This window comes from Lacerta agilis, chromosome 11, assembly GCF_009819535.1.
Source record: "Lacerta agilis isolate rLacAgi1 chromosome 11, rLacAgi1.pri, whole genome shotgun sequence".
Taxonomy (NCBI): domain Eukaryota; kingdom Metazoa; phylum Chordata; class Lepidosauria; order Squamata; family Lacertidae; genus Lacerta; species Lacerta agilis.
Genome location: NC_046322.1, coordinates 17,567,293 through 17,587,758, shown reverse-complemented (window position 1 = coordinate 17,587,758; position 20,466 = coordinate 17,567,293). Strand labels below are relative to the sequence as shown.

The 20,466-nt window shown below is 42.8% G+C and overlaps 1 protein-coding gene across 1 annotated transcript in view; it reads right to left on the bottom strand.

Annotated features, from left to right (window-relative positions):
• Positions 1-20,202, bottom strand: part of OSMR (oncostatin M receptor) — a 28,696-nt gene extending 8,494 nt beyond the window's left edge. The window contains exons 1-11 of the mRNA XM_033164562.1: positions 20,122-20,202; positions 18,495-18,706; positions 15,611-15,770; positions 13,225-13,479; positions 12,325-12,448; positions 10,597-10,745; positions 8,643-8,782; positions 6,721-6,886; positions 3,626-3,702; positions 2,112-2,334; positions 742-927 (exon numbers count right to left, since the gene is read on the bottom strand). Of these exons, the coding sequence (XP_033020453.1) occupies positions 742-927; positions 2,112-2,334; positions 3,626-3,702; positions 6,721-6,886; positions 8,643-8,782; positions 10,597-10,745; positions 12,325-12,448; positions 13,225-13,479; positions 15,611-15,770; positions 18,495-18,706; positions 20,122-20,191 (1,762 nt within the window). The 5' untranslated portion in view covers positions 20,192-20,202. The remainder of the gene's footprint in view (positions 1-741; positions 928-2,111; positions 2,335-3,625; positions 3,703-6,720; positions 6,887-8,642; positions 8,783-10,596; positions 10,746-12,324; positions 12,449-13,224; positions 13,480-15,610; positions 15,771-18,494; positions 18,707-20,121) is intronic.
• Positions 20,203-20,466: the final 264 nt, after the last annotated feature.

The following is a 20,466-nucleotide window of genomic DNA, read 5'->3' as shown; positions in this document are numbered from 1 at the left end:
CTGAAATACCCTGTAGTTAAACTTCCAGGAGGCAAATGCAACTCTCTGGAACCATCCCTATCAAGCCACCTGTCCCCCCCCCCCCACCTATGGGGACAATGCAAGGGAATACTGCAATCAACGGTTGGTGTATGTGTGTATATACAGGTGAAACTCAAAAAATTAGAATATCATGGAAAGGTTCATTTCTTTCAGTAATTCAAATTAAAAGGTGAAACTAATATATGAGATAGACTCATGACATGCAAAGCGAGGTATGTCAAGACTTTATTTGTTATAAATGTGATAATTATGGTGTACAGCTGATGAGAACCCCAAATTAACAATTTCAGCTTTGGGGTTTTTATCAGCTGTGCGCCATAATCATCACAATTATAACAAGCAAAAGCTTGACATATCTCGCTTTGCATGTCATGAGTCTATCTCATATATTAAACTCCAGTAGCTAATGAAAACAATTGCTTACATAAATGGACTTTTCCACAATATTCTAATTTTTCGAGTTTCACCTGTATACACACACACACCACTGCAGCTTCATCACTGTACCCCCACCTTTCTCCTGGAGAAAGTCATCCATCTAACCAGGCAAGGCCAATTCTGTCCCCAAGAATAAAATGGATCCAGATAATCACTTTCTTCCAAGCGCAACAAAGTCTTGAGCAACAAAGTTATAAGAAGTTTCAATTCCTCTTCGGCTCAAGAATTAGTCATTCAATGACAATGGTATGCTGTTCCTACCAAGTGTAATGAGAGCACTGGAGTCATTGGGGCCAAACTTCTTCCACTGAAAGTCACAAGGATGGGACTTTGGGTTGTTGCACCAGTCCACGACGTAGCCATCAAACCTGCTTTGAGACTGCCAAGCAATATAAATGCCATGTTCTGTGTTATTCTGTGTGTCTTCCATGCTGCGATTCATGTTTCCTAAAAAGCAGTATATTGTAGCTTTAGTTAAGAGCTTTGAGTGCTATCTCACCCAAAGGACACTGAGCTTTGTAGTGTTGTCCCTGCAACGCTCAAGGAAGCAAGGCGCATATCACAATATGGAGAGCCAAAAGTTGCAAACGCAAGTATTTTGTTGCATCGGGTTAGACAAACTAATGAGATAATGACCACATCTGAATATCAAACTTAGCATGTGAATGAGCTGCAATGAGTCATGAGCTCATCTCTTTCTCCTACTCCTGTGTGGCCAGGAGCAGAATTTCTACAGCTTTTGCTGCTGCTTGCTTTTAACCATGGTTTATCATGTTGTCCGGAGAGACCATGGTTAACATTAGCAATGGTTAGGTCAAAACACAGGTGAACAATCTATGGCCCTAAGGCTTTGGCCCAATTCCTGCATTTGACTAGGAAGTGAAAAAAATAAGAAGAAAGGAGTAGCAAAGAAAAGGGGGGCAGCAGAAAGAAAGTAGGGGGCACTTCTATTCACTTATGACTACAGCACAGATTGCCCTCAAAGGAAATGTGGCCCTCAACAGAAAAATGTTGCTGACTCTTGGTTTAAAGCAAACCTACTTGATACTCCCCCCCCCCCAAGATAGCTTCTTCAAATTTAACCACAATTGACACCGAGTGCAATTTTGGTTCCAGACAACACAGCAGGTTGTGGGTGTTATGTGCTTTGGAAGGAAGACCTCTCAAACTCTTCCTCTCAACCACTCAGGACAAGAGATGAGAGGGAGTGAATGAGGTGGAGAGGAAGCTGGGTTTATTAATGTCTCTCTAAACCACAGCTTGGCTCACACATAACCAGTTATTAAATCTGTTACAACCCCATGTGTACATGTGAGAGAAATAATACAAAAATGATTTTATTATTATTTTTTAGGAAGGAAGTGTTACCCATCTCCTTGGGATGTGGTGGCTGGAGAAAATTACACGGTTTAGTGTTTTAATGCACAGGGTTAAGAAACCCACTTTTGAGTGAACTCTAAGATGTTCAACCAGCCAGAAGCCCAATGTCTGTATTTGCACAGTCATGGCAGTTCCACAAATGACAATTAAAGAAGGTGGAGTACAGGGGTTCTCAAATCTGGTAGGCATAACATTATCTCATTGCAACAAAAGGAAGAACCACATATTGGAACAAGTTTAGCTGTACAAACCATCATCTTCAGCTGCCGAGATGACAATCACAGCAGGATGAGATGCGTTCACAGAGTTCCTTGCTGAGACACTGATTTTGTAAGATGAGTTACCAAGGGAAATGGTGCAATTATTCAATGTGGGACTTATGTCACTGCGATGTGTTTCAGTAGGTTCCTCTAACTTTTCCCACAATATCTCATACTTTACAATTTTTCCGTGAGCATGGAAGTCTGGTGATGCCTATTGGGAGGAAAACAAAACAATGTCTTTTTCTACAACAGGACCAAGTTGCTTTTGTTGACTTTTCTTTCTAAGAAATGTCAGTTTTTCTTTTCGTATTTTTGTCTTGAGAAATCAGAAGGGTGAAGCAACAAGACTAGTGAATCAACTGGGCAGGCAGATTCTGGAACAATGACTCTCTTGCATAATGGCTTTTGAGTCTTTTCATTTTTGAAAGGGAAAAAATACCCTTCCATATAAAACCCCTGCCCATTAACAGGGAGCACGGTTCCATCCTGTTCTTTGAAACCAACAGCTCAAGTTGGAGAGAACTCCAAGGCTGTGTACACACACCTGTTTAATTCTGCCCCCAGTGTTTTCCCATTGCTGGTTTGGAAACTGGTGTTCGCACAACGTTGACCAGAATCCGTATCAATCTTATTATAATGATCCTGTTGTTATTTTTTATTATTATTTATTGAATTTATATACCGCCCTATACCTGGAGGTCTCAGGGCGGTTCACAGAATAAAATCGAAATATATAACCACAAAATATATAATCAAAATAAAAACAGCAATCCAATAACCATTCCACACACACACACCCAAAACCCCAAATTTTAAAAGGGCATAGGATTTTAAAGGGCATTATACCTAATGAATTACTGTGTTTTGATGTGCTTCCCCGCCAAACCAAATTCAATCCAAATTAAGAAAAGGAAAGACATAGAAGCCTTGAAAGCTAGTCAAGTGTACACAGCCTGAGTCAACCTATTTATCCAACCACCCCAGGACCAGCATTGGTTTTCGAGGACTGTAGGCAGAGATTTTTCTTATGCCCTGCTACTGGATCCTTTTAACTGGAAATGGCAGGGATTAAACCTGGGACCTTCCACATACAAAGCATGGGCCCCACCAAACTATTGTCTCTCCCCAATGAAATGGTACCCAAGCTCCCATTGTGGAATTCTGGATATATGGAGAGCAGCAGAGCACTAAGGGGGCAAGAAGATTTGCTTAGACTGGTGAAGCCTCCTGGCCAAACTTACCTATCCTTTCCTTTTGTTAGGGAGCTACATTTTGTCAGGATCAAGGAGTTAACAAACTCCTTTAAAAATATACTAGTAATTTCCCAGGGAGCCACACACAATCAAACAGTAATGGAACAATGATTTGTAATGCACAATGTACCTGTATATGTGAAGTATTTTATCTTTAAAAAATAGTCTAACCCTTGCAGTTTTTAGTTATTAGCAGTGGAAGGGGTGAAATCTCTCATCATCACTGGTTGCATGACCAGAAAGACTTACCTTCCAGAATATCGTTATGCTACAGTTCTCCAAACACGAGTTGATGTCTCTCCAAATATCCAGTTGCCCTGATGGAGCTGTAAACCAAAGCACATAAAACAGGGTTATACACTGTAGAATGGAGCTCATATTATAAAACCCAGGTGGGGAAAACAGCTGAATGAGGCTTCTTTGTCACTAGCTCCAACAAAAGATCCTAAACCCCTTGGTAGTGTGTGCAAGAGTAAATTTGAGTGCTGGACTTGAGTGTGGTTCAGACACACAATGGACTTGAGACCTGGGAACTATTACGAGTATTCTAGATGTCCCAGTGGAGGAAGAGGGGGAGAAAAAAAAACCTTGCTGGCACTGCTGCATTATGAGGGCCAAGTGGGAGATTTTCAGTCAAATCTAACAATGCTAGTTAGTATGTGAAGGAGTTAAGGATCACAGAGTTCTAATTTGCGAGAGTAGGCTCAGTGATGTCACATCCCCTCTTCTCCTGGAAGGGAGGAAGTAAGGCTTGTTTCCTGTTCCTGTTCTCTCTCTCTCTCTCTCTCTCCCCCCTACATATTTCTTAATAATAATAATAATAATAATAATAATAATTTTATTATTTTACCCCGCCCATCTGGCCGGGTCGCACCAGCCACTCTGGGCAGCTTCCAACAAATATTAATATACATTAAAATCTCACAGATTAAAAACTTCCCTAAACAGGGCTGCCTTTGGGTATTTTCTGAATGTCAAGTAGTTGCTTATCTCTTTGACTTCTGATGGGAGGGCGTTCCACAGGGCGGGTGCCACTACCGAGAAGGCCCTCTGCCTGGTTCCCTGTAGTTTTGCTTCTTGCAGTGAGGGAACCGCCAGAAGGCCCTCGGTTCTGGATCTCAGTGTCCGAGCTGAATGATGGGGGTGGAGACGCTCCTTCAGGTATACAGGACCAAGGCCGTTTAGGGCTTTAAAGGTCAGCACCAACGCTTTGAATTGTGCTTGGAAACGTACTGGGAGCCAATGTAGATCTCTCAGGACCGGTGTTATGTGGTCCCGGCGGCCACTCACAGTCACCAGTCTAGCTGCCGCATTCTGGATTAATTGCAGTTTCTGGGTCACTTTCAAAGGTAACCCTATGTAGAGCGCATTGCAGTAGTCCAAGCGGGAGATAACCAGAGCATGCACCACTCTGGCGAGACAGTCCGCGGGCAGGTAGGGTCTTAGCCTGAGTACCAGATGGAGCTGGTAGACAGCCGCCCTGGACACAGAATTCACCTACGCCTCCATGGACAGCTGTGAGTCCAAAATGACTCCCAGGCTGTGCACCTGGTCCTTCAGGGGCACAGTTACCCCATTCAGGATCAGGGAGTCCTCCACACCTGCCCGCCTCCTGTCCCCCCAAAACAGTACTTCTGTCTTGTCAGGATTCAACCTCAATCTGTTAGCTGCCATCCATCCTCCAACCACCTCCAGGCACTCACACAGGACCTTCACCACCTTCACTGGTTCTGATTTGAAAGAGAGGTAGAGCTGGGTATCATCCGCATACTGATGAACACCCAGCCCAAACCCCCTGATGATCTCTTCCAGCAGCTTCATATAGATATTAAAAAGCATGGGGGAGAGGACGGAACCCTGAGGCACCCCACAAGTGAGAGCCCAGGGGTCTGAACACTCATCCCCCCCACCACTTTCTGAACACGGCCCAAGAGGAAGGAGCAGAACCACTGTATAACAGTGCCCCCAGCTCCCAACCTCTCTAGCCGGTCCAGAAGGATATGATGGTCAAAGGCCACTGAGAGATCCAGCAGAACTAGGAAACAGCTCTCACCTTTGTCCCTAGTCCACCGGAGATCATCCACCAGCGTGACCAAGGCAGTTTCAGTCCCATGATGAGGCCTGAATCCCGATTGGAAGGGATCCAAATGGTCCGCTTCTTCCAGGCGTGCCTGGAGTTGTTCAGCAACCACTCGCTCAATCACCTTGCCCAAGAATGGAAGATTTGAGACTGGGCAATAGTTGGCCATATTGGCCGGGTCTAAAGATGTTTTTTTAAGAAGCGGTTTAATGACCGCCTCTTTCAGCGGTTCTGGGAAGACTCCCTCACAGAGGGAAGCATTCACCAGCCCGCGGAGCCCATTGCCCAGCCCCTCCCAGCTAGCTTTTCTAAGCCAGTATGGGCAAGGATCAAGGAGACAGGTGGTTGGTTTCACTCGTCCAAGCAGCCTGTACCCAATAATGTTCATGCCTGCATTTGCTTATAGTTGCAGCTTAAGGCAATGCATGACTATAAGTACATTTTAAACTTACTTCAGCGTGTGGTTTGTTTCACTGCAAAACAGCTTCATGCAGCTGAACACATTATTAAAAGAAGGTTAAATGCCCTATTCCAATGCTTCTTTAATCTGCCTAACGACAGGATTTAAGCTCTGCTACAGGGACCCAGGTGGTGCTGTGGGTTAAACCACAGAGCCTAGGGCTTGCTGATCAGAAGGTCGGCGGTTCGAATCCCTGCCACAGGGTGAGCTCCCGTTGCTCGGTCCCAGCTCCTGCCCACCTAGCAGTTCGAAAGCACGTCAAAGTGCAAGTAGATAAATAGGGACCGCTCCAGCGGGAAGGTAAACGGCGTTTCCGTGCGCTGCTCTGGTTCGCCAGAAGCGGCTTAGTCATGCTGGCCACATGACCCGGAAGCTGTCTGCGGACAAACGCCGGCTCCCTCGGCCTATAGAGCGAGATGAGCGCCGCAACCCCAGAGTCGGACACGACTGGACCTGATGGTCAGGGGTCCCTTTACCTTTACCTTACTAGGGCCATTATTTTCCTTTGTTAGTTAACCCACACAAGTGGGTCTGCAGAGGATTAAATAAAATTACTGCATCCTCTTCCCAATGCCCATCATAAGAAGACGGAGAGGGGGAGATTGGGGAGGAGTGGGTCATCTACTCCAGACGTTTTTTATTCTTTTGCCATTTTTCATCCGGCACTTTCAAAAAGTGAAAAGGTTCCCTTTTGATCATTTCCCCACAATTTTTTTTTGTAAAACATGGGCAAACAGCATCCCGCAGAAGAGGATTATAAACCTGGTCACCCCAAACTTCTTCCCCACAACATGGCATCCTTACCAGCTTCATCTGTTGGGATAGTTTTACTTTCGCTCCAATTGCTCCATTTCCAAAAATGTCTAGCAGCACCACAGCGTACTTTTAACATGTAGTTTGTAGAAGGCTGCAACCCATCCAGGATAATTTGGGGGTGTGAATCTTTACTGTACTGCACTGTAACGTTTTTCTGCAAAACATGAACACTAAACATGTTTAGGGTCAAACTACAGCTTTCTATTGTTAAAAACCTTTGGTTGCATTTAAAATAGCGTGTTATGCAATACATCCACCCACATTAGAAACTAATAAGATGCAGAACTGGGCTATATCAAAAGGAATCAAGTTTCAACCAGGACTTTTGTGTCAGATCACACACTCCAACACTGGTCAGCAAGGAGTCCTAAGCTAGACCTGGCTAAGGGTGGGACCTTCGTTTATAACATGGCTGTGGTGTTGGCTTTCAATCTATATATTTCACAGGGTCTTTAAGGATAGAAGATATGCTATGGTTATGCGTGCTTATTTGCTTTGGTTGAAAGTACCAACTTTTTGTGCTCACAGCTTTAACAATTAATGCTATAATCACATCCATGATTACATGGAAGCCAGCCCACCTCAGTATAGTAGTCTCATTCGCACATCATAATCAGTGGCGGCTGGTCCATTGGGGCAAATGAGGCACTGGCTCCACCAACCTCACTCTGTCCTCAGGCAGCCCACACCTGTGATTTTATTTCGTTTCTATGTTGCTTTATATAGAAGCGAAGAAAAGAAGCGAAATCTCCCCTGTTGGTGTAGGGGAGAAGTGACACAAGAACTCATTTGCTGTAAGCCATAAACCATGGCTTCCCAAAAACTTGGGAACAAGTGTTTTCCTTTGCAAGCATTCACATGAATGCACCATATGCCACAGTTCTGTGGAATAAGATCTTGACACACAGGGGTCCCTCCAGGAGCTGAAAGTTTTGTGCCACTTTTTAAAAAATAATAATAATTACTTTGCTTTTGCAGACTAATCTGCCTATTCTTTTTTTTAACCGTTGTGTTTATTGAGTTTTCAACAGAATACAGCAAGAACCATAACACTTTCAATGTTTAATTTAAAGCATAACAAATATAAAGAAAAACAAGTCTGTAAAATGGATGGTTGTAGGACCTGTTGTGATATTATTACAAGCCGAGCTGCGAAAAGCCTCAGCAGCGAGGTTACCTGACTATGAGTCATGTTTTCATCCTGTGGGAAAGCCACCAGCCCTATCAGCCTTCCCACACACATGATGTTATTGTAATGTACTGTTGTATTCTTACTTTCAGTTCTGGCTCAGAGATGTCAGACGCTATTACAGACAGCTCTGAATTCATGAGCTGGCTACGCAGAGACATACTCTGCATTTTAACTGCAATAAAGTAGTTTTAGCCTTCACTGGCTTGTGTGTGTTGTTCTTCAATCTGGGGAACAATCACATATTACTAATGTGCCCCTGGACTCGAGTAGCCAGGAGTGCACAGAGGCTTCGTCCCGCCCTGGGGGTCAGTCTCACAACTTGACCCCGCGGGAAGTCTCATAACAGGACCTTGCCCGATATATCGTTACAAATATGTTTCTTGCTTTCGTTTTCCCAGCCACAGCTGCTTATGTGTAGACAGGGGACTTAAGTTATTTTCTTTTTTTACAACCATGTACGATAAAACAATACCACGTTTCATAAAATGTGTATGCCTCTGATCCTTTTTTTAAAAAAAGTGTATATTTTGTAAGTAAGCTTTTCCTTTAGCACTAGTTTCCATACTTCTTAAAACAATCATGCAAAAGATTGCCATCTAGTGTTTTCTAGCTCTCTGCCATCACTAGATGTTGAGCAATTAACAGGAAAGCCACAAATGTTATGAATCTGAAAAAGACCACCGCACATTTATTTGTGCTAATCATGTTTGCTTCTTACCTGTTCCCCATCATGAGAAGCACCATGAATTTCACATAACAGCAACAGGGCTTCACTTATTTCATTTATCTGCCATTGTAACTGGATGGTAGTAGCATTTGTATAACCTGCAAGGAGTTTGTTGGGGGCTGCAGGGTGAACTAGTTTGAAAGGGAGAAAGAAAAATGTACACTTCTGAAAGAGCAATTCAGTGAATTTGGACAGTAAAAAGTGTGCAATAATAACTCTGAATTATTTCAGGACAGTTTCATAGAATACCATGATCAAAACTGGAGATGCCTCTGCTGCAGTTTGTAATCTGTCTTGGAACATAAATTCAGATAGGAGGAAGTGAGAGTGCTACTGCTGCTATTTATAAATTCAGTGCCTTTTTCTTAAAAAAATAATAATGTTTAGGGGACTGTCATTTTCCTACTCACATTGAAATATTGCCCCTCAATGAAGCCAAACTGAGATTCACAAAATGTTTAGGGGTATGTGTCTCCCCAGAAAAAAGCACCGTATAAATAAATGCTAGTAGATACTTGGTGGGTAGGTCTGCTTGTCTCAGTTGTATTTTGGTTCTGCTAGTAGCCATTATGATCCCAATATGTTAGTTGTTTTAGTTTTATGTTACTGTTTTCAGAAGGATAGCTTATCAAATTGTTCTGTGCTGTCACAATAGCTTTTTTTGTTATCTGCTTGTGATATTTGTACAATCTTGTAAGCTGCTCCAATATTTCTTTGAAATATGGAGCAGTATTTAAATCGTTGAAATAAAAAAGGCCCAGTTATAAACTCTGGCAGCTCAAAATGCTTGTCCCAAATCCAAGCTGAACATTGCAACACACAAACATGCCACACACACACTTCTTCTCCAGCACAATTTTTAATTCAAGAAAAGTAAAAAGTCAGCTAATTCCCCCTCTCTCCCAGCACCAACCTGCTTTTACTAAAGAGGCAGGACAAGGGAAGAAAATAAGGTCTCCCTCGCTCATCTCAAATGCCAACAGGGCACTGAGCCAAGTTTCCCAGAAGTCCTGCTGTGTTTCCCAACATCCCCGGCATCAGGTTCACAGCTACAACAACAACAACAAACCCCACTGCACCAATAACCTGGTATAGATCCTTCTGAAGGTCATGTCAACATTCATTGTTAATATAAATGATATGCCTTGACTATTATTTTGTTCATTCAGCAGCTAAATGTAGTTCACCCTACAGGCAACTGGGGGGGGGGGATTCCATATTGCTGTTGTTAAATTTTTGCGTTTGCACCCTGTTTAAGTTCTGTATCAGGCCAATGACACATCTAGTCCAGAATCCTGTTCTCATAGTAACCAACCTGTAAGGAAAGAGCAGCAGGAAATTTGGAGCTGGATCTTTACCACATACTGAAACTGGGAAATACCAAGGGGGCAACACAGTGCATTGCAGGCAACGCCATCTCATGGGCTAAAATTAACACAAGCATTTAGCTTGGCCTTATCTCTCTGGTAGAGCACCTGCTCTGCATGCAGGAGATCCCAGCTTCAACCCACAGCATCTCCAAGTAGCCCTTCTGAAACCCTGGGGATACCAATGCTCTTCAGGATAGACAATACTGAACTTGATGGACTAGATGGACTTGGTGCTCGGCAGAAGGCAGCTTTCTGTGTTCCTACTTCTTCTGCTTCCATTAGTAGCAGTAGGAGTAGCATCCTCTTATCACTTGGGAGCAAACTGAACAGGGTAAAAGGGAGATATTTACTGAGATTTACCAATCTGGAATTTCAGCTTGCCCAGAATTCTCTTTGTGGAAAAGAAATGGATCACCTAAGAGTTCGTTTTACCCACCTGGGGATGTCAGGGTATAGCTTAAATTTTTGTTTAATGTTTTGCCCCAGCTGCAATATGCAGGAGCCTATTCTTTATTTTCAGATGGTAGTACAGTAGTAGGTAAAGTGTAACACCAATAGAGAAAATAAACTCTTACCTCTGTGGGCTACATCAACAGTAAGATTGGTAAGTTTCTTTCCAATGCAATTTCTGGATGTCAGTATTAAATTGTATATGGTTTGCTTGCCAATCTTGAATGAACAGGATGGGGAAGAGGTCATGTTGCAATACGTTTCATTGGAAGAACTTTCAAGACATGGTGATAGACGTTTCGAAGGGGAAGAAAAGAGAGTTTATTGTTCTTCCAACAGAAATAGAATATTAAGAGAATATTTGGACCATAATAGAAGTGGAAATCAAGGTTTAAAAAAGGCATACATTTCTCCCACCCACTACCCCCAGTAGGGCATGTTGAATTTTTCAACTTTCAAATTCCAAAAATGAGGGGAGCTGAAATGTTGTAACTTTACTTGAGATTTCAAAAGATATTTTAGTTGAACTAATATAATTTAGTTTTGCTTGGGAAGTAAAATGTGTGTAAAAATGCATAGAAATCATTAAAAATGATTGCCAAGTACTTGCAGTTTATTATTATTATTATTATTATTATTATTATTATTAAGCATTACTTGACATTTTCAGAAGGTAAAATTAAAATTCATTGGTTTTTTTGAAAGCAGTTTATGTGCTTCTTCTTCAGACGTAGACTTACCAAACTAAATGTTGTCCAATCACAAAAATAATTGCAGAGTTGAATTCCTCACACTCAAAAACATATTTTAAAGTCCCCTCATTTAAGAAATTAAGTTTCAGCCCCTAAAATGACACACCCTGCCACCTCCAGTACAAATTCCTTGTTAGCACTAACTAGGTTTCCTTCTGAACCATGTCCTTTAAGCCCCAGCCAGCATGACCAATAGTCAGGACTCTCAGGGATGATGAGAGCAGTATCTTAACATCATCTGGAGGGCTATAGGCCCCTCCACCCCTAGTGCGCAAACGTAGAGTGTTTCCTCAACCTAAGTCCTGTGCGCAAATAATCCATTTGATGAAGAGTTTGGATTTGATATCCCGCTTTATCACTACCTGAAGAAGTCTCAAAGTGGCTAGCATTCTCCTTTCCCTCCCCCCCCCCACAACAAACACTCTGTGAGGTGAGTGGGGCTGAGAGACTTCAAAGAAGTGTGACTAGCGGCTAGCCCAAGGTCACCCAGCAGCTGCATGTGGAGGAGCGGAGACGCGAACCCGGTTCCCCAGATTACGAGTCTACCACTCTTACTTAACCACTACACCAACCCTCTGATCATCTTCCAGGACACTTTCTGTCATTATAATTCATTTCGTCAACAACTCATTTCCTCAAAAAAAGGTAAGGTAAAGGGACCCCTGACCATTAGGTCCAGTTATGGACGACTCTGGGGTTGCGGTGCTCATCTCGCTCTATAGGCCAACGGAGCCAGCGTTTGTCCTCAGACAGCTTCTGGGTCATGTGGCCAGCATGACTAAGCCACTTCTGGTTAACCAGAGCAGTGCACGGAAATGCCGTTTACCTTCCCACCGGAGCGGTACCTATTTATCTACTTGCACTTTGACGTGCTTTCGAACTGCTAGGTGGGCAGGAGCTGGAACCAAACAATGGGAGCTCACCCCGTCGCAGGGATTTTAACCGCTGACCATCTGATTGGCAAGCCCTAGGCTTTGTGGTTTAGACCACAGCACCACCCGTGTTCCCCCAAAAAGGTACCGGTATACTATGATGCCTGGCATAACTTTTGTCACTTCCTAAGGATCTCTCCTGTCAGGATCAGGGTTTCAGAACACTTACCCATCAGACAATGTGAAGTTTGCTGGACATAGCAACTCAGCATTAGCACCAGGGTGCCAGGTACACTCTAAGTTAATCATGTCTTCTGTTTTGCAGGCTAGGTCTTTGGGTTTATCAGGCTGGTCTGTTGAAACAAGGCTGGGTTATAATGCTTTCCTCTTTCATTTCATTCTTCCAACCACCTTTGAAGACAATTACTCTTAGGGTCAGCTGTGAGCACACCATCAACTGACTACCAATTTTGCAAGATCAAATCAATCTGATCTGATATTTTTGCCACCTTTGATAGAGCTGGTCATGGTGACTTTCTGGATATTCATTTATTAGGATAATTTATATCATATCTTTCTACTTTGCAAACTTTCACTCAAGGTGGCTAATTATGTCCAAAGAACAGAACAATCACCAGCAGTCTTTTTAAAGCTGAAACCTGCATGGCAAATTATTAAAACACCCAATTCAGGCCCCCCAAAACACGGGGAATTAAAACTTAACCTAGCACCCATCCACATGTATCAGGATATGGAGAAGGGCCTCTCCATATCTTGGGGTGTGTGCAGAATGGGAGGAGGCAGTCCTTTGGAAAGAGGGTGAGGAACATCAAATGTCTCTCCCCCTGTTCTTCATCCGGCCCACAGGACTCTCCCCAGGTTAGGCACATCAGTGGTCCTCCTCAAGTTCTCTTATCAGATAGAATGTGCCCTTGAACTGTGATAAGGAGATAAGGAGAAGCTCTGATCACAGGATGACAGAAGGTTCATCACCCCTGCTTTAGGACATGAGCTCCTCTTCAGATATTCCTGTTACAAAACTTCATGAACCTGGCCAGTAAGTATAAAAAGCTGCTCAGATGGACACAATCCCCTCCCTTAATGGAAACACCAAATATTTTCTGCTTACTGGTCACAAAGAGTGATGCGCTTTCGGAATCACACTGGATAGTGTAGCCAAGTCTCTTGGAACGAGTAACATTTTTCAAAGTAACCAATACTCTTCGTTGTAGTCCAACATTCATCTGCTTATCACCAAAATAAAAATTCGGTGCGCTCTTGTTTTCCACCCCAATGCAGCAATACTTGACGTCAGAACCCATTTCAACGATCTTTTCACCCTTTGGCCATAAGAAATACCAGCGAATGTTTGCAGCACCCAGCCCTGAACAAAGCAACGGGGGGGGGTGAGATTTGCTTGTACATATAATCGTGACAATGAAACTGGCACCCTTTGAGGCATTGCAGCCCCACTCCGTAAATTAAGAGTTTTAATTTAAAAATAAAAAAATAGTTTCCAAGGCAACAATTCCTACCAGAGAATAAACACAACCAACACAATGAGGCTTACTTCTGAATAAGTATTATATGATTACATTTCATTCATTGTATCTAGAACTCACTGTACATTTGTGTGTGTGACTTCATCACTACCTCATAAGGCTTCTTTCTATGAATAATAATAATAATGATAATAATTTATTATTTGTATCCCGCCTATGTTAAGTACATAGGACAGTCCTAAAAGTTCTACATGGCTCTGAGCTTTTTGCGGTAACAAACCAAACAACAAACCATGTGGAACTTTGTTTCATCTCAAAGTTGTCTCAGAAGTTTCTTTGATATCTATTGGGGGGTTGGGGAGAAGAGATTGATCCCATGTTGTTATTGGCATCCATCTGTCTCAGGAGACAATGGAGTGTGCCTCTGGGGGTGAAGTAAAACCACTGGAGAATCACGGCGCCTGCTGTGGCTGCAGGGACAAGAAAGTCATAACTGCTGCCTCCAGCATTGTTTTGCTTGCATTAGCAACATCAAAGTGACCTCTGCTACACAAATCGGGAATGGAGTCCCTAAGACGGTTGGATGGTGCCTTGTACACCTCCTTCTGGCAACTCCTGCAGCCAAGCTGGTGCTAAATGTATTGCTCTGCTTTCCTTTGGACCACATAGCGAGGCTGAGGGGGGGGTCATTGTCTGGGCAACCCAGGACCTCTATGCTCACTGCCTAGGCTTGCACATGGGGAGGTCACGTTCAGTTTCCAGATGTGCACTCCATTCTCTCTCTAGACAGACGGATGCCAACAACAACGTAATGGTTTTAATAGCTTTACATATGAAATTTCTGCAATGGTTGTTTTTGTTGCTGATGATGTTTTCATTCTTAGATTGCTTAGAGTTATCTTATGCGAAGCAACTCATAAATGGAAAAATAAAGAAATATAAAGGCAATAAAGTGTTGCCATGTGTTCTATAGTTATTTAGATAGTGCCTTGGTACTCTACAGTACACAATAGGTTAAGTCTAAGCCTCAGGGGGTTTCCCACTTTATCGTTAATGTTGGGGAGGCAGTGGAAGTGGAGGGATGTGGAGGCAAAAGAAAGCAGAGGAACAGCATATATGCATTTTAGTTACACTAACTTAGGCATGCTGTTTTGGAATTAGGGAGTTGTGTCAAAGGCGTCATGGAAAACGAGAGTTTTGGTGATGGATTTGAAAGAGTGAAAGTTGGCGTAAGTTGAGCTGACTGCAATTTCCTGTATTTTCTGCTACTTAATTATTTTTCTAAGTATTTTGTGAAGAAAGACCCACTGATCCCATGGATAGAAAGTGCATGTGGTAACAAAAACTTTGTTCAATTTAAAGGGGAACACAGAATGATGAGGCAGCATTTGTGAGCCATTATGGTTTTGCTGTTTCTATAAAAACAGAGCATTCCAAAGTTACATTTTGAAATGACTCTAACTAGTCCTAGGGATGGAAGCAGTGTCAGAAGGAAAATGAATTGATATGGATTACCGGTATATATGTGTTTGTGTAATGTTGTACTAATGTAACATTTTTACTTACAACTGTATGCAATTTTTACATTTAAGTTGTCTATTGTTGCTTCAGTTTTCTGTCCTCCGCTTAGAGATATTTTCAGCATATTGAGCAGTATAGAAATTAAATCCTCAAGGGAGCAAGCAGATAAGATAGGTTCTGTTTGCTCTTAATGCAAATCGAACACATCAACACTTCCCAAAAGGACATGAAAAATGAAGCACAAAATTCTTCCAAAATTCTTCCAAAAATTTTCAAAAGTCACACTTCCTCGGATTCTGTAATGCTGTTCTCCAACAAAACATGTGTGTAAATGTGTAAATAAGCATGCTTTATATCTGAAGCAACTGCTTTCAAAAACCCTTGCTATCGGCCAGGCTACAGGCTCTCTATCCTTGCATTCAACAGTGATAATACAGTTCCCCCAATGGGCATTTTGCTCTTTCATACTTAAAGGTGACAATGTTTGCTCACCATCTGCTATCTTCCATGGGCTCCAGTCGCTCCAAACTTCAGAAAACCTCACCATGCTCCTGATCCTTATTGCATGAGCAGCACACTCCAAGGGTATTTCGGAAGTCCAGTTCCATTGCAGACGTCTATTTGATTTACTGAGAATGGTCGTATAATTCTCCTAAAAAGCAGGCAATTGAAAAGGAAAACAGTGAGGCAATATATATCTTAGCTGAATAATTAGGGACAACTCTATCAGTAGAGCATGACACTCTTAATCTTAGGGTTGTGGGTTCAAGCCCCATGTTGGGTGCAAGATTCCTGCACTGCAGGGGGTTGGACTAGATCAGGACAGTCCAGCCTTTCAGACCAAATGGGTCTGAAAAGAGTACTTTGACACAGAACCCACAGGCTGGACAATACATTGTTGATAACAGGCGAGGCAGTGAGGCCAATATTTAAAGCCTACTCCAGCCCCCAGCCCTTGCGCTGCCTTCCCAAGGGGATTGGGAAGGAGGTGCAAGGCTCTGGCACTGTCCTAGAGCCCTCCCACCTCCTTCCCAAAGCTGGGAAAGCACTAACTAAGACGGCGGAGCACTCTAGGACCCTGTCAGAACCCTCACACCTCCTTCCCCAAACCCAGTGCCTCTTCTACCTGTGGGGGGACATCAAATGTTGCCAAGAGCTGCCAAAAAAGACACTGAGGGCTGCATGTGGCCCTTAGACCACAAGTTGGACCACCATGGACTAGATGATCCTCATGGTCCCTTCCAACTCTAGAATTCTGGGTATATACGCTTTAGCTTATGAAATGTGCAGGCATCTGTTTATGTGGAGGAGTGACCATTCTAAAAATAATAATCATAGGGCTGTCTCCAATGTTGCATGAGCAGAACTCAAGATTGCACAACGGATCTTTCCTTATTCTTCCTCTTTGTCTATGTTCTCGTCCTCTGCGAAAGCCACTACGCCTAATTCCTCCAAGAGATCAGGGAGACCTATCACAACTTTTTTTTGGCTGTGTTGCATGAGGTTGCATTGCTGGGAGAGGGGGTGTCTACTGAACTTAAATATTGGCTTAAGATTCCCCTGCTGAATTCCAGACAATTCCTCCCTCTCTCACTGCAGCCCCATGTGACAAAGACCACACTATTCAGTAGGTCTCCCTACAACAATCTGGAAAGTCTTTCTAGTTTATTTATTTATTTGTTGAATTTATATCCCACCTTTGCCCTCAATGTCTTTTTTTTTGGCAGCTCTCATGGAGCTCTATGTGTCTTACATGGTACTCCCCCCTCCTCATTTAATTCCCACAACAACCCTGTGAGGTAGATTAGGCTGAGAGGCAGTGACTGGCCCAAGGTCACTCAGTGAGCTTCCTTGGTTTTCTTGGTTAGCCACTTTTGGGGAAAGATAACACTGGATCGCAACCTAAATGAATAAGCCTGAATCGTTTCCAGACTTCCAAGGGAATGCGTGGCATTCCATTTTGGTGACTGTCAACATTCACCAGTGGTGCCTTTTGAGTTTTCTGACTTTTGCGAAATGTGCCTGGGATTTGGCAACGTACACATACGATTTGAGGCAGTCACTAATTTTGGACATTCAATAAAACGTACATAAGACCAATACCTTGAAGCTAGCTCCACTAATATCAGCTCAGTTTAGGAACTCTGTCAAAGATCTAGTCATACGCGCACACACAAAACAGACTTATCTCTTATGTTCCACTTGTTTACACTTAGATAGGTTAGGCAGATAATACTTTCTACTTTGTCAGATTAAATGATAGCTTGAAGTGTGTGTTAAGTGTATTCAATATACCTTAAATTTCTGTAACAAAATCCACTAGATTTGCTTGACACCTCAGCATTCCATTTATTGCTGTACTATTGAACACTGGGTCTTCTTTTAAAAGAACTAACCATAAGCTTAAATACTGAATTATTTTATTTTAAACAACTTTATTCACATAACTTACAGCCCAAGCTTGATTACGTGCTAACAAAATCCAAGGAGAAATTGACAATTCCCTACAGACTTGGGTTTGGTTTTTTAAAAAAATATATTGTATACAGCTGGTAGCAATTTTGCACAGGGGTTCTGTTCCTGACCCCTGCATGCAGAAGTGCTCCCTGCCCCATGACACTCTTCCCCCTTTTCATGCTGTGTTGATTAACATTTTTGGGTCACTTCTGCGTTCAGTGCAATGTGCATGTGGGCAATTGCACGTCTTTTGGACGTGCATTAATCAGTCATTGCCTGAATATGAAAGCTTTGTCATTCCTCAAGAGCAAATGAGGAAGGCAATTCTTTCATAAATACGCCTCCATATCCCAGAAAATAAGGAAGACTAGAGAAAAGATACTACAGTTGTACCTCCAGTTGCGAACGGGATCCGTTCGGGAGGTCCAGCCGGATCCCGAGGTTTTTGCAACTGAAGGAGAAGCTGTAGACCAGTTCTGCACATGTGCAAGTGGCAAAACACTTTCGGGTTTGCCGCTTTTGCAACCCGAAGTTTACGTTACCCAAGGGTAACGTAAACTAAGGTGCTACTGTATTTAATTCTATGATTCAGACCTTTGCAATTACAATTATGGGTACTTACAGCAGTTTAAGGAACTGGCTAAGTATTGTGGCAGGCATTAAGAATCCTGGGTTTCAACTCAACATAGAGCAATAACTTCCCCCAGCCTATATTCAAATGTTTTACTGTTTTCTAATGCAGCCTGGTAAGTGTATTTTGAATAACAGGCATAGAAGAGAACACATATGTATGTGGCTTATCTGGTTTTCATAGGAACATAGGAAGCCATCTAAAACTGAGCCAGAACATTGATCCATCTAGCTCAGCATTAACTACACTGACGGGCAAAAGCTCTCTCCAGTTCCAGGCCTTCCCCACCTGTACCTGGAGAGGCCAGGGTCTGGGAATTTCATGCCAAGTTGGGTGGTCAATAATCTTCTCTTCGGTTCGATTGACTTGGATATTAAAAACAAGATCTGTTTCAGAGTAGTATGTTTCGGAATCATCGCCAACATCCCATTTCACTGATAGCTGCTGAAGATCAATGCTCATGGAAATCTCAAGGTTTCTAGGTTGAAACCGATTACGATCTGAGGGAGAAAAGAAAAGACTCACTGACACTTCAGGATCTGTTGAACAGTCTTAAGGGTAACATCTACCCATGAATAGTTCCATCAACTGTGGTGTAGCATATAACCTGATACTTTTGCTTTGTGTAAAATAACTAAAAATTCCTGCACTTAAGGTCACAGATACCTAAAAAATGTGCTTCATTTGGCCTGAAAATATGCTTTACAGTGCAATTATTTACTTGTCTACTCAGAAGTGTGCTCCATTGAATACCATGGTACCTCGGTGTCAGGAAACCCCCTCGCCCAGGCAGGTAGTGTTCCCGGGTCATTTGAGATACAGGGAACCACCCTCTCCACTTCGCAGTTCGTCATCCTCCTCCCCGAGCAGAGGAGGAAGCGATCGCTCCTCTAGTGGGGAGGTGGAGATGGAAGTAGGAAGTCAGGGCAAGGGCTGTGACAGGATCAGGGAGCCTCAGCACCAAGCAGGAAGCGGGGAACAGGGAACTTTTCCCGCGCCCTGATTTCTCAGGGAGGAAGGACGTGGAAGGGGGAGGCGGGGGTTCAGGATCCCGCACCTCTTATGTTGGACTAAAAACCGGAAACGGACATTCCCGGACTCCGCAGAGGGATGAGATGGACATCTTTACTGTAACTCCACTGTAAATATCTGCACAATAAAGAACTTAGTTTGTAGAAGTTTGGAGTCAGCCTGTTTCCTCAGGAGCAACCACTGAGAGTCTTTACACTCGGTTTACGAACTTAATCCGTTCCAGAAGTCCGTTCTTAAACCGAAACCATTCTTAAACCGAGGCGCACTTTCCCTAATGAGGCCTCCTGCCGCCAGTGCCCTTCCACTGATTGGCTTCCGTTCTTAATAATAAGAATAATAATAATAATAATAATAAAATTTTATTTCTACCCCGCCCTTCCCAATCCAAAGACCAAGCTTAGGGCAGCTAACAACAAATATAAGACAATGATTAAAACAACTTTAAAAAAGCTAAAAAAACAGCATAAAAACAAACATCAGTGGGATCCCCAGGGATAACTGGCCAGGTTAGTCATGCTAGACCAGTAGGGAGACCGGGGAGGAATTTTAATGTATGGACCCAGAAGGGTTTCTAAGGTTTCTTCAGAAAAAAGGGAAGGGGAAAGGAAATAGGGGATCCGGCTAGATTAAAGGCCAGGCAGAATAAATTTCTTGTTTTGTGAAGTTTGTAAACCAATTCGTTCATAAACCAGACTGTTCTTAAACCAAGGTACCACTGTACTATGGTACATACCGGTACTTGTAAGTAAGTACCACCAGTTTTCTTTTTAAAAGCAGGAAATTACCAATCCCAGTTGGTACACACACTCAAACACACATTGTTGCCTTGCTATATATGTACTATTCCCCCCCCCCCCAAGGAAACCTGCATTCATATACATACCTTGATTTTCAAACAGGCCAGAATGCAATACTACACAGAGAACTACTGTCCGAAGCACCAAATGCTCCATTGGTTATACCTGAAAGAAACAAGCAATAACATAATACATTTATTTTGGGTAAATCCTCTGCTTGGAATCACATTCAACAACCCCAAATTAATTTTCAAACAATGTAATAAAATAAATAATAGTAGATCTGAACCGCTGTCTGATCCTCTTGGACAGAAATAGGGTAGTCCCTGGGCTAATCTTGACCCTCCGGAGATCCAAACTGGCCTGGCAATTTTTATTTTAAGCCACTTGCACCCACCAATCAAGTGATGTCACCTGTCAATCATATGGTG